This window comes from Mobula birostris, chromosome 11 (genome assembly GCF_030028105.1).
Source record: "Mobula birostris isolate sMobBir1 chromosome 11, sMobBir1.hap1, whole genome shotgun sequence".
Classification (NCBI taxonomy): Eukaryota; Metazoa; Chordata; class Chondrichthyes; order Myliobatiformes; family Myliobatidae; genus Mobula; species Mobula birostris.
In genome coordinates this window covers 75100755-75118337 of record NC_092380.1, presented here as the reverse complement: position 1 = coordinate 75118337, position 17583 = coordinate 75100755, and the positions used below count along the sequence as shown (strand labels likewise).

The 17583-nt window shown below is 39.6% G+C and overlaps 1 protein-coding gene, 1 long non-coding RNA gene and 2 other non-coding genes across 4 annotated transcripts in view; 1 reads left to right on the top strand and 3 right to left on the bottom strand.

Moving 5' to 3' along the window:
* Positions 1–393: 393 nt before the first annotated feature.
* On the bottom strand, positions 394–4769 carry LOC140205193 (uncharacterized). The gene is made up of 5 exons (XR_011887774.1): positions 4617–4769; positions 4295–4494; positions 3675–3724; positions 1319–1394; positions 394–747 (listed from the first exon to the last, which is right to left on the bottom strand). It is a non-coding gene; the product is annotated as an uncharacterized lncRNA (long non-coding RNA).
* Positions 1149–1228, bottom strand: LOC140205639 (small nucleolar RNA SNORD35). The gene has a single exon (XR_011887907.1). It is a non-coding gene; the product is annotated as a small nucleolar RNA SNORD35 (small nucleolar RNA).
* Positions 3974–4051, bottom strand: LOC140205638 (small nucleolar RNA SNORD35). Its single transcript, XR_011887906.1, has one exon. It is a non-coding gene; the product is annotated as a small nucleolar RNA SNORD35 (small nucleolar RNA).
* LOC140205192 (protein RIC-3-like) overlaps positions 4279–17583 on the top strand; it is a 79945-nt gene continuing 66640 nt past the window's right edge. The window contains exon 1 of the mRNA XM_072272542.1: positions 4279–5008. Coding sequence (XP_072128643.1) covers positions 4888–5008 — 121 coding nt within the window. The 5' untranslated portion in view covers positions 4279–4887. The remainder of the gene's footprint in view (positions 5009–17583) is intronic.

Genomic DNA, 17583 nt, shown 5'->3' with positions numbered 1-17583 from the left:
TGAATCATTGCAAATAGAGCTAAGACATCTATAATAAAATGATAGAGTAGTAAGAAATACAAATAAAGACACATCTGTGGATTTGAATTCAAATTCATAATACCCTCCAAGTACAGTATAGGTACATATGGTGCCATTTTGTTGCTTGCTTTTATAGACTAAGGAATAAAATTTAGAATATTATCACTACCTAACACTAGGCATCATCAGAGCAAAAGCAACACACTACTAGATAATAGTTTACAGCCTTGATTGGCAGTGTCATTGTTCTAATCATTTATGCACCTTATAAACAGAGTAATTGCTTGAAAAAAAATGCACAAAACTACCTTCTCAAAAATCATGCTAGGACATTTAGGAGTACTAAACTGCAGAAACTAAACCAAATACCAGTTCCTGACAAAGCATTTAATACATAGAAATTTTCAAGAAATGGAGATGAAGGAAAACATTTGGTACTTCAAGAAATTTTCACTGCTTTGAATTACCAACATGCTTTTCAGTTACCAAATATACAAATTTAAACTCATTACACTGACATCTCTAAATAATACATTTCAACATATTCTAGGTTACATTGAACAGAAGGCATGCAAATAAAATGTTGGTGGATACATAAGTCATGAATAACATCAAGTATCTAGGCTTGTGACCAAGCACGAATTTTGAACATATCCAGCCTGGAGCCTTCTGTAGTTTCACTGCCAATATCAAGGGACTTTTAACGATGATCCACTCAAGATAGCTCTGGGAAGAAAAAAGTGAGAGAGAATTAACTTTAAGCTAAAATGTTTCCTTAACATTCAGTGAAAAGACTATTACATTTTCATTGCACCTGAAAACTATATACACCTACATAGGTTTAATATTTCATTCAATAACCACAATTAGATTAATCTACAGTCAAACAGCAAAAGGAATAAATGGGTGGGTGAAGGGCAGATGGCAGAGGAAAATGCACCAATACAAACTATACTAAATGCTCCAAGGTACATGAGCCTTGGGCAGCATTATTGCTACAAGGTGTCACAAACTAAGTGCATAGAACTATAGATAATGTATTACACTTGCAACCCAGGACGACACAGAAATAAGCACAGAACCAATCTCACTCATTGCATTAAGTCAATCTAGCCAACAATCCCTGTCTGGAGAAATCAGTTATTGCTATTAAGCAGTTTCATCATATTTGTTATGAAGACCATCGTGAGTAAAAACATCATTTTAACTCCAGACAGGAAACAATGTTGAAGATTCCATTAAGACATTGTGTACATAAATGCCACTGGACCTTACACATTTGAATCTGGGCACCTACCCATGAAATAACCTTACTTCTTCAGCGATTAAGTAATCTTTAGTCCTTATAGCGCAACATTACAGTAGGGCACTGGCTGAAACAAATGTAAAAAAGCACCATTAGAAAACAAATGAATATCACAGATTACTCAATTGCACTTCAATGCCCCCACTGCTGCTCCAGATAAAGACAAGCATTAGATCCAAGCTAACACATTCAATGGCACTAGAAAGTTCCAGATAAATAGTTAGCAGTATTTGAAAGTCACAACTGTCACTAACACCAAAGGAACTACCAAATAAGCAGTCCAAGATCTGAACCAAGCTGTACTGCTGGAAGTGATGACAGTCACACCTTTGCACCATTGAAATGGAAGTCACTTAACTTCTCCAAAGGGTTTGCCCTCACTGTTCAATACAAGTTACTGCATTCATGCACTGTGCCATTGCCAAAATATTAAAGCCCAATATGTTAAATGCCAAGATGAGAATTCCTATTTCAGCCTAGGACTTGATATGATCTCAAAGCAGCTGTGGGTTATAGTAACAAATTGCAACAACCTGAATATGGTTGTGAATGATTCATCCTTGATAAAATTATTCACAACCATATTCAAACACAAATATGACAGGATGATCCATATTTGCTTTGTCAAGGTCCTCAGAAGTTGTCTTCAGATAATTCAATCACTCCACAAATACTAATCAAGTGAGAAGTTTACAGAAAAAGGTGTCAAGACCAGAGAACATCCTTGCTGCAGTAAACCCAACCCTCAGAAACTGATACTCCCAGTGAAACAGCATCCATGGAAAGTAGTCCAGACACATCCTACTCACAAAAAGCAGACCAATGCAAACATTTACCACCTAGCCCATGGTTAGTAAAAGATGGGTGGACTACAGCACCAGAAGCCAACATACACCCAGTGGAGACTTCATTAGGTACAGGAGGTACCCACTGCATCTAGATGACATTTGATGAGCAAGACTTCAGTGAAAAGGCCCTCCAAAATGACTGATTATTGGAGGCAGTCATTCCAGCCACAGGACTACTCCCTGTGTACTCAGGTTCATTGTCTAGGCCTAAATACCAAATTGGTTAAGAGAGCTTGTGTATAAAAACTGGGTAAGCTGAGCTAGTTTTCTTTGAGCACAGACCAAAGGAGTGACCTTTAAATGTTTATAAATTAACAAGGGGCAAAGAGGATTGCCATTCCTCCCCCATTTACTACACCAGCCCCAGTAGCGTTAAAATGAAGTGCAGAGATTCAAGTGAGTGGGAAGAAAACCCGGGAGGCAAAATTTTCTCCATGGAGGGCAGTGGGTACAGAATGAGCTGTTGAATGTGGGTACAATTACAACATTTAAGAGATATTTCGACAGGGAAGGTTTAAAGGATAAGTTTCCAACCTTTTTAATGCCATGGACCCCAGGATGGTAACACTTGGTTTAGAGGGATATGGATAGACCAAATGCAGGCAAATGGGACCAGCTCAGGAAGGCTGGATCATGGGATTGGACTGGACTGAAGAGGACCACGTGTTGTTTGACCACGATTTAGGATTTCAACAAGCATACCCACACTAACCATAACACTAGTACTTCAGCTGTAGTGTGCATCTAAAAAAACTAGTCAGACCAGATTTTTTAAATCTTGGACTCATATAATGAGACCTGCTGAAATAAAACTTCCGAAACACGGCTTCTATTAGCAAACACCTCTTGTAATGCCAACCACCCTGCATTCCAAACATCAACTCGACATTGTCACCTTCTCTAAATACTGGAACTCCTCCATCATTAGCAGCGTGGTGAGTACTTTCAACAGAAGCAAACAGCTTAAGGTGGCAACCAGTCACTTTCAAGGGCAATAAATGCTGGCCAGGTCAACAATGCTCAAATAACAAAACCATTAATGCTAAAGCACACAGCCACTCACAAAATGAGCTACATTTCCTAATTAACTACTCCTGGGTATTTAAAATACTCACAATTCAAAGCCATTGAGGACAACAAAGCAAGTTCCAGGAGATAAAGCAAATTCACAATGGAATCACTATCCACCAACCCTTTCACTAAACCTCTCCTACTTGCCACCTAGCCCCACTAACAGGATCCTATATATATTTTCTAGCTCAACTATTAATCTCTTTAGCTACCCAAGCAGCCACTGCTTAAAATGTTGTTCCATTCCATTTAGTTTTTCCAGTGTATAAACCCTTAATCACAGACCCTACTATTAATGTAAGCATCAAACTCTTTCAGCATCTTGGATTTTGATCCGGAATTTCCAGTAAGCCTCACCCCGAGTAAACTTTGCTGACTGACATCAGCTCTCCAGTAACTGAACCAAATCGGAAAGACGTGCGAATTACCTGGCGACTGTTCATGATTTATGACTTCTCAATCAGAAGAATTCTGCAAACTGCGAAAGAAAACAGAAAATGTTCATAAGACATAGCCACATTGATTTCTTAAAAGTATTTAATATTCTGTTAAAAATCAGGTAGGAATGCTGCATTAATGCCGCTGTAACACAACTTCACTGGTCCAAAGATGTCACGGAAAACCGAGCACAATTTTCTATATACTAGAATACTAACAGCAGTCTAATCAATTAAAAAAATTTATGAAGCCAGCAACTCGCAAGAGTATAAAGCAGACAATTAAGCACTGAGTAGCTATCAGCAATGCCTTAAGCAATCTCATCACAAAGATTATGAAGACCATCGTGAGAAAAAACATCATTACTACTCAGCGATAAAAAAAAGACACTAAACAATTAATTACCCTTATATTTCAAATACACTTCTGAAAGTGTACAGAAATAACTTCATAGTTTTAGAACTATCATAGCAAAAATTTGCATTTGGACACCGGCAGACTGAATCTAAAATAGCCCTTTAAAAATAGCGATATTGTTAACAAGTTCTTTGTTCTATTTCACATTAACTACAGAGCAGGCCAGGAGTACCCACTACTTTGAAACACTTACACGAGCCTGGTTCGACCACGTGGAGTGGAAGCGCTCGGGCCCCTCTCCGTCGCAGGAGCGCCATCTCTCGAGAAATCAGATAGAGACCCGAGAACACCAGGAAATGATGAATGTTGGAACGGCTCTACTCGGTCCCATCGGCCTTCCACAATTCCCTCTCCGCGCCACACCCGCACAGCCAGCGAGGTCTCTTCTAAAGGCTAGGCGAAAGAGTGAGGTTGAAGGAACGAAGTGTGAAGAACTTGAGAGAGAGAGACGAGGAATGCAGGGGCTAAACCACCAGCGGGACCCGCACCCATCCCATCCCAGTCACCCCACTCACCCGAGGACCCTCCCACCTTCAGCGGCTGGAGTTGATAAGGAGCTGCTGGACCCTCCCGGCATTGGCCCATCGCCACGACCACCACCCGCTCACCAGCCACTGTCCCGAGAGAGGAAAAGAACAGCAGAGCGCCCCGATTCTTATTTATTTCCAGGAGACCGGAAGCTGTCGTCACGTGCTGACCGAGGCCCCGCCTCTCTCTGGGGTCCTGGCCTGAGCCCGGAGCCCGCCCGCTGGCCGGCCGCTTCCAGAATCCGGCGCCGACGTAGCCATGGGCTCCTCGGCCCTCCAGAAGGTGTTTCTGATTTCCTGCGTCGTGCTTTGCTGCTCCATCGTCTTCCCCAAAGTCTTCGTTTTTCGATCGATGAAGGATCAGCCGCGGCCGCAGGAGGGTAAGGACCCTTCCATCAACTCCTTCCCTCCATCAGCTCTTCTCCCCTCCGTCATCTCCATCATCTCCCTCCCCTCCCGTCCATTTGTTCTTTAACCAACCTACGCAACCCTAAACTTCACCTCAATATTACATCACCATGGCCACTTTCACTACAACAAATTTATGTTCTTTCTTGTATAATTTATATTTTTAATTTATCTATTTCTTGTGACTTATGTATCTGATGTGATGTAACTGTGATACTGCTGCAAGTAAGTTTTTCATTGCATCTGTACGTACATGTATATAATCATATGACAATAAAGTCAACTTTGACTGTTGTTCCCTCTCCCATTCTGCTCGAACTGCACTCATGTGTTGCCTGATTATATCCAGGGATTTGCTTCTCCAATAAAAGTTTATTTGTATAACCATCATGTTTTGCTTGCTTTTTCATCATTTTCCTCATGTATTCCCTATCCCTATGACCCAGCATTTGTGTTTCAATTTTATTTTTTATCACATTTGAAATTAGACTTACATTTAAAATGATTTATATTTTTCTGTAGTTTTGACATTTGATTTAACAAAGTTAATATCAGGCCATACTGGTCTTCCTCATTGAGCTTAATTAGAAAATCTGAAAGATGAAATAGTGAAAATGTCTTCAAAAGTTGTTGATCTCTTTTAACATTTACTAGCCGAATAGACAGGCAATTACAAAGGTGCATATTGTTAAACTTAAAATTTTAAGAGAAAAAAATTTCCTTGACTAAATGCCAAAATGCTGCAGCTCGAGAAGCAAATTTGCAAGTTTTGAAAACCAGCAGTTCTAGTATTCTGCACAGTTGTAAGCAATGTTCCCTCTAGTTTTATTTTACAGCTGTAGTTTTTTTAAACATTGCTCTGAGCAGGAAATTTGTACGCAGCCCGAAAACTCTGCAGCACTTTAAAAGTTTTCTTTGTAATATGCATAGTATATGAATATTGACTAGTCGGCGTCAGCAATCAGCGAGCCAGCGATTTATTAACAATGAGCTACCAACTTTCATTCTGTGTTTGTTGTTATGATTTGTAACAGTGTTGTACCTTGAAACTCTGACAATCTAAATATGTTGAAGCCCTAAAAATATCTCAAAGTAAAGGTTGTGGTACATTTTATTATTTATAAGATTTATAGATCTACATTAATATAATTAATTACAGGGTATTTTACAATTATATTAATATTATATAAAAAAAGTTCCAGCTGCACGGCAACAAACACTGCGTGCACAGGAGCATTTCAGTTATTGCACGACCACGCACCTGCAGAGCTTAGAGGGAACAATGGTAGTAAGGAAACACAGTATTGTTTATAATATGCGTAAATATTTCTGCACTTGGCCAGGAGAATGGGAAAATCACTGATGACTTTAATAAAAAATACTTTCATGTCTTTTATCAATGGATTACCTCCAGATGAATGACATAATTTTACAGATGATTTTGATACTTAATATTAGTGAAGAGGAAAGATTGACATACAAAAATGGTGGAGGAACTCAGCTGATCGGGCAGCACCTATGGAGAGGAATAAAAAGTCAACGATTCGGGCTGAGATCCTTCATCAGTATTGGAAAGAAAGGGGGAAGAAACCAGAACTAGGACGTGGGGGGAGCAGAAAGAGTTCACGCCAGAAGGTAATAGGTGAAGCTAGGTGAAGGGGAAGGTAGGTAGGGTGGGGGAGGAAAGATGAAGTGAGAAGCTGGGAGGTGATAGGTGGAAAAGGCAAAAGGCTGAAGAAGATGTAATCTCATAGGAGTGGAAAGTGGACCATGGGAGAGAGGTCATTTCCACTGGAATTTGCTGGAGTTTAGAAGAATAAATGGGGATCTCGGGTTTGAAGAAAGTGGGAGGAGCCAAAAGAGAAACTGTTGAGTGTGAAGACCAGTTCCACCAAATGGTGGAGGGAACTGATGAAGTCTATTGTCTAGAAAGAAGTGGAGAGCTTTAAGGCCTTCTTGATGAGGGACAGAAGTGTTTCGGGACTGGATGTCCATAGGGAAAATTAGCTGATCAAGGCCAGGAAATTAAAAGTTGTTGAAGAGATCGAGAGGATGTGAAGTGTTCTGAATGTAGGTGGTAAGGGACTGAACAAGGGGAATAAAATAGAATCGAGGAATCTGGACACAAGTTCAGTGGGGAAGATTGTAGTTTTGTAAAAAAAAATCTCATGGCATAGGAGAGCAGCTTCATTGCAGATGTACTAGAATGTTGTGTTCAAAAAGAGCTCCATTCACTTGAGTAATTCTGACTACTTTGTCATATTTTTGTATCTTTCAATGAAATATTTATAATACTTAGAATGATTTTCTTAACTGCTTCATCTAAAATGAGTAAAAATACTGAAATCCTCAAAGTAATCCCATTATTAGTTAAAGAATGTCCCCCCAAGTATTGGGAGAGAAAAATGACAGCAGCATTAAGAAATATTCTAATTTCTGAAATTCTTGATCTCATTTAGTAAGGATCTTCAATACAGGAACACAAAAGAAGAGGAACAAGCGAAGACCAGGACCTTCACACATGTCCCGTCATTCACTATGACAGTAACCAGATTTAACTTCCATGAGCCTCTGGAGCAGGAAGTTCCAGCGAGACAAGAGATGTCTATGAACTGCAGTTTAAATGACCAGCCCTTTGCAAAAATGCCCCCTTTTTTGAGACTCTCCTATTTTTTTCAATATTGCAGTTATGACAGCCCAGATTTTGCCAGACCAATCTTCTTGAGTGTAATGAACACACATTATCTTCTGTGATTTATCTAGACCGAATGTAGAGATTCAGTTTTATTGCTCTGAAACCATCAGCATTTGAACTGGCTGTCTCAGTACGGCAAGGCCTTCTGTAGCAGAGGGAAACCATATGCCCAAAATACCCCGGATGTTATTTGAATACAGTGGGTTCTGATTAATTGTGACACATTGGGACCGGTACATTTTAGACCTATTGAGCATCCGCTGAAGTTGCATAGAAAGTATAACAAAGATAAGCTACCATTTAACTGAGTAAAATTATGTATTTAAATGAAATTCAGAACAAATTAGAACACTATCAAAACTACTGTGGTACTATAAAACTCTGTATTAGCTTGTAATACTTACCAATTAAGTTACGCTGCCCTGTTTTTTTGATAGACTGTAAATTAACAAAGTCAGCGCAGAAACCAAGTGCAAATAATGGACTGCAGTCAAACAATGCTTTCAACGATTGCATCCTCCAAATCTTCATTTTCATTGTAACGTTCAAGATGATTGTCAATATCTTTAAATTCTTTGTAGGTCCTAACTTGTTGAAGTAGTGAAATCATTTCATTACCTGACCTTAGTTAGAAACTGTTCAGCAACAACCTCCTGTCCCAATTAAGTAGCATAGTGTTCCAAATAAACAAAGGTAACCCAGCTCTTTTCTCAATTTGTTTTTGTTCTTTAAGAATTGTCTCAAATAAGCAGCAGCCCCGATTAACTGATGGTCCAATTAACAGGAATCCACTGAATTAAGAAAGCAGCAATACTCCTTTATCAGTCCCTGACCTTCTAAAGCTTTCCTGGCTTTTAAAGAAACTGTAAAGGATTTTTAGTAGCTCTTAATGATCACAAAACATGTTAAAACATTCTTAATGTCAATATTGGAGGAATTAAAATAACTTATTAGAAATTACAAAATCAAAATGTAAAATATCTACAAACACACTTCTAATTAACATTAAACAATATGAAAAAAATACATACTTTTTTTTCACTTTTGCTTCTAGCTGAAACCCAGCAATAGTGTTAAAATCAGGCTTGTCTTGGAACTTGCACCAGATCTTATCCTGTGCAGCACACTAAGAGATTTTTCTTTTTTCAGGAAAAGTCCAGGGTTATACCTTTTTTTTATTATTAATTTTTTATTGCAACACCAACAAATTACATTCAATACAACCAGTTGCCAATTACATTTTGACTGTTAAACCCAGCCACCCCCAACCTTCATCACCATCCCCTCTCCACCCCTCTCTCCCCCCATCCCTCTCCCCTCCACCAATCAACTGAATAGTAGTACATACACAGACAAAACATTCCTATTTTAAGAAAAGATCTTTTAAGTTAGATATCAAATTTGTCCACATTATGATTGTGTTTGGTCGTGCATCATTTACGCTTGCTGTTGAAGGTTCCGGGCGAGAAATGTCCAAAAAGCTCCGAAGCCAGTGAGTATTTGAAATATCATGGGGAGGTTTCCAACGCTGGACTACAATCTTCTTAGCTGCAGTCAGGCCTGCCAGCCAGATTTTGCGTGTTTTTTCCATAAGGGAAAGGTGGGAATCATCACTTAGAAGATGTATAGCGGGGTCCATTGGTAATTGTACCCCTGTTAGTTCTGTAAGAGTACTGATAACCTTCCCCCACAAATCAAAAACCCCTGGACATTCCCATACAACATGTATAAAAGAGCTAATGGCTCTATGGGGGCAAAATGAACAATATGGGTCAGGAACCAGTCCCATTTGATGTCTAATTCTCAGTGTTAAATATGCTGTATGACAAAATTTCAAGTGTATATACTGATGATTTGGGTTTTTCGAAGCACCGGCAGCATTATTCCAAATTGCATCCCAGTCTTAAGTCTTGTCCCAATTAAGATATGGCCCTATCCCAAGCTTTCATTCCCGATGTGGGCATATAATTCTGGGAGTTTAATTTATCATAGATAAATGACACTATCTGTCCTGGAGCACTCTGTATCCAACTTAAAATGGGATGGTCCTTTAAATCTGACTCCCAGGGAACGCCGTAGGCTTTACAAGCTGATCTTACTCGAAAATAGAAAAAAAGAGAATGTTTATCAATATTATATCGAGATATCAGTTCTTGAAAGCTAAGGATAGTACTTGCCCCATTAATATCTTGAAGAGTAGTAATACCTTTATCCTCCCAAGTTCTGTTAGTGAATGGTTTCCCCCCAGATAGAAAATGATTATTGTTCCATGATGGAGATGATTTACACCATACGCTTTTAAATTTTAGGAATTTTTCTGCTGCTCTAAACACTTGTAGCATATGGATTAAAATTGGACCGTAATGCAAATCACACTTTTTGGTAGACATACCTACAAGGAGAAAGTCATTCAACCTTATTGGTGCTATTAGCTCTTGTTCTATATTTTTCCAGGACGAAACTTTATCCTCCTCCATCCAATAGCTAAGACTTTTTAATACAAATGCCCAGTGATACAATTTAAAATTTGGACATGCCAATCCCCCATTCAACTTTTTGAATTGTAGAACTGACCATTTTATATTGGGTTGTTTACCATTCCAAACATAGCATCGTAGTAAGGAGTCCAGTTTTTGCCAATATCCTGCTGGAGGTGCAAGTGGGGTCATTGAGCTGATAAAATTAATGCGGGGTAAGATGTTCATTTTAATGACCGAAATATGGGCCGGGACTGATGCTGGCAGGTGTCTCCATCTATTAATATCTTGCTCTATTTTATTTAGAATTAAAGAGTAATTTGTTTTAGCCACAGATGATAGCGAAATATTAACTTTAATACCCAAGTAGAGGACCTCATTTGTAACTTTAATCTGGGGAGGAAGAGACACCTTACTTTTATCCGTATTAATCAGCATCAATGCTGATTTTAACAGATTAACTTTGTATTCTGAAAGAAATCCAAATTGCTCCAGTGCTTTTAAAACATAGGGGAGAGTTTGTTGAACATTCGCCGTATAAACTAGCATGTCATCCGCGTAAAGTGATATTGAATGCGATGTTGTACCTATTGTAATAGGGGAGATCTGAGGAGAGTTTCTAATTAAATGTGCAAGCGAATCAATAGATATATTAAAAATTAAAGGAGACAAAGGGTCCCCTTGTCATGTGCCCCATCTTATGTCAAATAACTCTGAGAAACCTCCTCCCACACATACCCAGGCTGAAGGATTAGCATACAGTGTTCGAATCATATTGATAAGTTTATCGCTGAACTTAAATTCTTTTAGAACTCTCCAAAGATATGGCCATTCAAGGCGATGGAAGGCTTTTTCAGCATCTAGAAATAGCAGGCCACAGGCAGGTGGGATTTTATGTGTTGCACTCAGTACGTGTAAGAGCCAGCGAATATTATCAGATGCGAGACGCCCCTTGATAAAGCCTGTTTGATCACAAGATCACAAGACAAAGGAGCAGAAGTAGGCCATTCGGCCCATCGAGTCTGCTCCGCAGCTGCCCCATGAGCTAAACTATTCACCCATCTAGTTCCAATTTCCGGCTTTTTCCCCATATCCCTTGATACCCTGACTAATCAGATACCTGTCAATCTCCTCCTTAAACATCCTCAATGATCGGGCCTCCACAGCTATATGTGGCAAGGAATTCCACAAATCCATGAGCCTCTGGCTAAAAAAATTTCTCCTCATCTCTGTTTTAACTGGGTACCCTCTAATTCTAAGACTATGGCCTCTTGTCCTGGACTCACCCACCAAGGGAAACAACCTTTCCATATCTACTCTGTCCAACCCTTTCAACATTCGAAAGGTTTCTATGAGATCCCCTCTCATTCTTCTATACTCTAATGAATACAATCCAAGAGCCAACAGATGCTCCTCATATGTTAGCCACTGCATTCCAGGAATCATCCTTGTAAATCTTCTCTGAACTCTCTCCAGCATCAGTATATCCTTTCTAAGATAGGGGGCCCAAAACTGCACACAGTATTCCAAATGAGGTCTCACTAATGCCCCATAGAGCCTCATCAACACCTCCTTACTCTTATACACTATCCCTCTTGAAATGAATGCCAACATAGCATTCGCTTTCCTTACCGCCAATCCAACTTGGTGGTTAACCTTTAGGTATCCTGCACGAGGACCCCCAAGTCCCTTTGCACTTCCGATTTTTGAGTTTTCTCCCCATCTAAATAATAATCTGCCCAATTATTTCTTCTTCCGAAATGTACAACCATACATTTGTCAACGTTGTATCTCATCTGCCATTTCTTTGCCCACTCTCCTAAACTGACTAAGTCTCTCTGCAACCTTTCCATTTCTTCAACATTTCCTGCTCCTCCACCTATCTTGGTGTCATCCGCAAACTTGGCCACAAAACCATTTAATCCATAATCCAAATCATCGATATACATCGTAAAAAGAAGTGGCCCCAACACCGACCCCTGCGGAACACCACTAGTAACCGGCAACCAATCAGAATAGGATCCCTTTATTCCCACACTTTGCGTTTTGCCTATCAGCCAATGCTCCACCCATTTCAATATCTTTCCTATAATTCCATGGGCTCTCATCTTATTAAGCAGCCTCATATGCGGCACCTTATCAAAGGCCTTTTGAAAATCCAAATACACAACATCCACAGCCTCTCCCTTGTCAATCTTATTCGAGATTACCTCAAAAAATTCCATTAAGTTAGTAAGGCAGGATCTTCCCTTCATGAAACCATGCTGGCTTCGGCCTATCTTGTCATGCACCTCGAGGTATTTCATAAACTCGTCCTTGAGGATTGACTCCAATATCTTTCCAACCACCGATGTCAGACTAATAGGTCTGTAATTTTCTTTTTGCTGCCTCCTTCCTTTCTTAAATAGCGGAACTACATTTGCGACCTTCCAGTCCTCCGGAACCATGCCAGAGTCTATTGATTCCTGGAAGATCATTTCCAATGCTTCCACAATCTCCAAAGCCACCTCCTTCAGAACCCTTGGGTGTACCTCATCCGGGCCAGGAGACTTATCTATTCTTAGTCCACTTAGCTTCCCAAGCACTTTCTCTCTAGTTATCTTGACTGTACCTAATTCTATTCCCTGATACCTCTGGCTATCAGGTATATTGCTCATGTCTTCCACTGTGAAGACTGATGCAAAATACTCATTCAGTTCCTCCGCCATCTCTTTGTTATCCATTATAATTACTCCAGCATCATTTTCAATCGGTCCCATATCTACCCTTGTCACTCTTTTACTCTTCATATATTTAAAAAAAACTCTTAGTATCCTTTTTTATGTTAATCGCCAACTTCCTTTCATAATTCATCTTTTCTTTCCTAATGACTTTCTTAGTTTCTTTCTGTAAGTTTTTAAAGGTCTTCCAGTCCTCATTTTTCCCACTAATTTTTGCTTCCTTGTACGCTGTTTCTTTTGCTTTTATTTTTGCCTTAACCTCTCTCGTTAGCCACATTTGTGCCATTTTTCCATTCATGATTTTCTTTTTTCTTGGAATATATTTTTCCTGCATTTTCCTTATTTCTTGTAGGAATTTCATCCAATTCTGCTCTGCCATCCCTCCATTTAGTTTACTTTTCCAATTGACTTGGGCCAGTTCCTCTCTCATACCACTGTAATTTCCCCTGTTCCACTGAAATATCGATATACCTGATACCAGCTTCTCCTTTTCAAATTTGAAACTGAACTCAATCATATTATGATCACTACTTCCAAGAGGTTCCTTTACCTCCAGCTCCCTAATCGCCTCAGGTTCGTTACACAACACCCAATCCAAAACAGCCGGTCCCCTGGTGGGCTTCTGGACAAGTTGCTCCAGAAAGCCATCCTGTAGGCATTCTACAAACTCCCTCTCCTGAGATCCATTACCTTCCCGACTTTCCCAATCCACTTTCATATTAAAATCCCCTATAATTATCTTGACATTGTCCTTCCGACATGCTTTTTCTATGCTTTTGATCTGGGCTAATTATTTTCCCAACTACTGTCTCAAGTATACCAGCTAAGACTTTGGAAAATATCTTGAGGTCGGCATTTATCAAGGAAATTGGACGATAATTGGCACACTCCAAAGGGTCCTTACCGGGCTTAGGTATAACTGTGATCAGGGCTGTGTTTAGATCTCTATGGAAAGCGCCATTTCCAAAAGCATAATTTAATGTTTCTAACCATACTGGTCCAAGAATATCCCAAAGTGCTAGGTAAAGTTCCACAGGTATGCCATCTATGCCTGGCGAATGGCCCTTATTTGTAGCTTTGACTGCTTTGAGTAGCTCATCCAATGTAATAGGAGAGTCTAGAGTTTTGGTGTCCTTTAACGACAATGTAGGGAGGTCTAATCCACTGAAAAAATCTGTGAAGTCATTCTCAGAAGGAATTGAGCCACTTGTATACAATTCCTTAAAGTAACACTTGAATGTCTCGTTTATTTCCTCTGTTGAAGATACTACTCCACGTTTAGCGCATCTAATTGCTGGTATAGACCTTTTAGTTTCCTGTTCCTTGAGCGTTAGAGCTAAAAGATGGCTCGGCCTGCTGCCTTTTGCGTAATACTTATGTTTGGTTATATGGATCATATATTCTGCCCTGCTTCTTAATAAATCATTTAATTCTGCTTGTTTTGTTTTGAGCTCGTTTTCTTTTGTTATGGTGTATCTCCTTTTGAGATCATTCTCCAAAACCTTACATTCTTCTTCTAAGATGGAAATCTTTTGAAGCCGGCTTTTATGTAGGTAAGAACTGAACCATATAGCGTTATTTCGTAAGAAACTCTTGATGGAAGCCCAAATCACTGTCACATCTGAGTCATTATTTTTATTTACATTTATAAATTCTGTCAGTTTTGTTCTTAGTTGTGGTAGAAATTCATCGTTTTTTAGAAGGGTGGAGTTAAACTTCCACCTAGTAGCCTTATTTTTAATTTTGCCATAATTAAAAGTAGATATGACTGGGTTGTGATCAGATAGATGTCTGGGCAAAAATTCTATTGAGTGTACTAAAGGCAACAGACCGGAGGATATAAGAATGTAATCTATCCGAGAGAAGGTTTTATGTCTTGTGGAGAAAAAGGTATAGTCTTTAGCAGACGGATTATGCACCCTCCACACATCTGTTAAATTTAAATCCGCTAGAAATAGGTTAAGTGCTTTGGAAGCAGATTCTTGAGAGCTTAATATAGTCGAGGAAGATTTATCGATGTTAATGTTTACCAAAGCATTCATATCCGAACCAACATATAGTTGATAGTCACTTAACTTCAGTAATTGTGAGGTAATTGAGGGAAAAATTCAACCTTGAATATAGTTGGGGCATATAGGCTAATGAATGCAACTTTTTTACCCTGAATGGATGTGCAGCAAAAAGCTAGATGTCCTTTATTGTCGGCACCCATCCTTTCAATTGATACATTAATAGTACGTCTCATTACTATCATAACTCCTTTTGTACGAGTACCATCAGCTGATGGCCACAACGGGTTTATAAAAACAGTTTTGAACCCTGGGAATGTCATTAGGTTTAAGATGTGTTTCCTGTAACAGCGCAATATCTATTTTCTTTCTGCGTAAGAAATCTAAAACCTTTGAACGCTTGTAGGGAGAGTTTAATCCTCTAACATTAAATGATACAATAGTAAGATTTTCTAATTTATCTGTGTTGCTCATCTTCCCCTGGATCTGTTGTTGTAAGTTGGTGGTGGAGCCCTGAGTTACCCCCTTCCCACCCCCCCTCCCATCACCCCTCACATTCAACCCTTTGCTTTGTAACATCTGTGAGTGTCACTTAGCACTGTCAGACACTGAACACTGACATCAACCGCCCCCTTCCAGCACCAACAAATTAGAAAGGCAAAGCAGTTCTCATAGACAATCATATCAACGAGACAAGAAAAAAGAAACCTGGACAAACCCGTTAACCTATATAAGTAAAACCGTTTCTGTCTCACATATATTATACAGTAACACATGATCAAGATCCCAACAGCTATCTTGCAAGAAACTGTCGCTTCAGTAAACCGTCGCTTAGCGATGGTGCTAATGACGTCTTATCTGGTGCCCAGAAATGTAAACAAGTCTACTGGAGACATAACATTCTAAAGTTAGTCAGAACAAACTGCTGTTTTTCAGCTTCATTCTTGATGAAGTATTACATTTGGGTATATTGAATATTACCTTAAAACTCTGACCTGCAATAGTCAGAAACAAATTGGCCCCTTAATTAACTAAATAGAAAGGTGCAACGAATGAATTTCGGATAAAGGAATAACCAGAAAACTTCACACCTAGAATGTTAACTTGCCCGTGCCTGATAAATTGCGCATACAGGCTAGTTCAAGCTCTTAATGCTGTTCCATCTCCTTCCGAGGGGCGTGTGGACTTTGCCCAGGGTCTTCTTCCATATCTCCCAGCACCGATGATTTCAGAACTTCTTTCGCTTCCTCTGCCAAGTTAAATGACATCTTCATGCCCTTGATATTCACTTTCAAAATCGCTGGGTATATGAGAAATGAGTCGATCCCCTTCTGTTGAAGTTTAGCACAGATCTCCTTGTATCCCTACCATTCCTGCATCATGCTAGGGCTGTAGTCGGCGAAGAACTGTAGCTGGGTGCCATCAGGGAGAGTAGGTTTGGCGTTCCTCGCACCCTCCAGGATAGCCTGCCGGTCGGTGTACCATAGTAGCTTAAAAATCATGGTCCACGGTCTTGAGGTGTTGTTGGAAAAGATCCTATGTGCTCTATTGATCTCCAAAGGAGTGCTGTGGGGATTCTTGAGCATTGGAATCCAATTAGGCAGCATCTTCTGGAGGTAACCTCTTCGATCGTCGCCCTCAGCACCTGTCGGCAAGTTGACCAGCTGCACGTTATTTCTGCTGGATCTGTCCTCCAAGTCGTTTAACTTCTTCCATATCTTAGACACCTCCGCGAGACAGGAGTTAGTAACTTTCCCATTCTTGCGTAAGCAAACCTGTATGTTGTCTATTTTGTTGAAGACCATGTTAAATTTTTTAGCGTGAATGTCCGCTTGCTCCTTTAATGACCGGAGAATGTTGCCATTCTCTGCCATTTGTTTCTGTATGGGGTGGAGAGCCTTTTCCAGCAACTCCCTTAGCATGTGGGCTACCGTTTCTTGCAGCGATTCCATCTCAGTTGCCATTGTTTGTTTAATTAGCATAGCTATTTCTTCGGATGAATCGCTAGCTTGTTGTCGTCTGCTGGTATCTTGTTTCCTGGTTGAGTTTGTATCTTTTTTTGAAGCCATGTCTTTAGTTAGATCTTTCTCCAACTCAACCTTGTATTAAGACCGTCTATGAGCCCTGAAGAACTTGAAAAAGGAGGGTTGTATGTCAGCGCTCAGTGCCGTGCTGCCATCTTGCCTCGTGCCTCACCGGAAGTCCCAGGGTTATACCTTCTGAGGTCCAGGGCTTAATGTTGCTTGAAAAGCTAACTGCTAGTAGTTTCATTTAGAATTAGCATTGCCCAGAGAGATCTGGATCAGTGTCTGAAGTGAAAATATTAACTAGCTAAGAATTCATGTATATTGGAAAATGTTCACTATTAAGTGAGCAAGTTCTTATAGGAAGTAGTACAACATACCTAGCTAGTTTTCACCTTTGGCAAATCAGCTCAAAATTTTAAAATTGTTCTTAGATCATACAGTACCTATAAAAAGTATTCACCCCCTCCCCCAGAAATTTTCATGCTTTACAACATTGAATCATCGTGGATTTTATTTGGCTTTTTTTGATACTGATCAACGGAAAAAGAATCTTTTTATAGGCACTGTAATAGTAAAATGGCTTAAATGTTCAAATTACAATGTCTTGAAAAAGTATTCA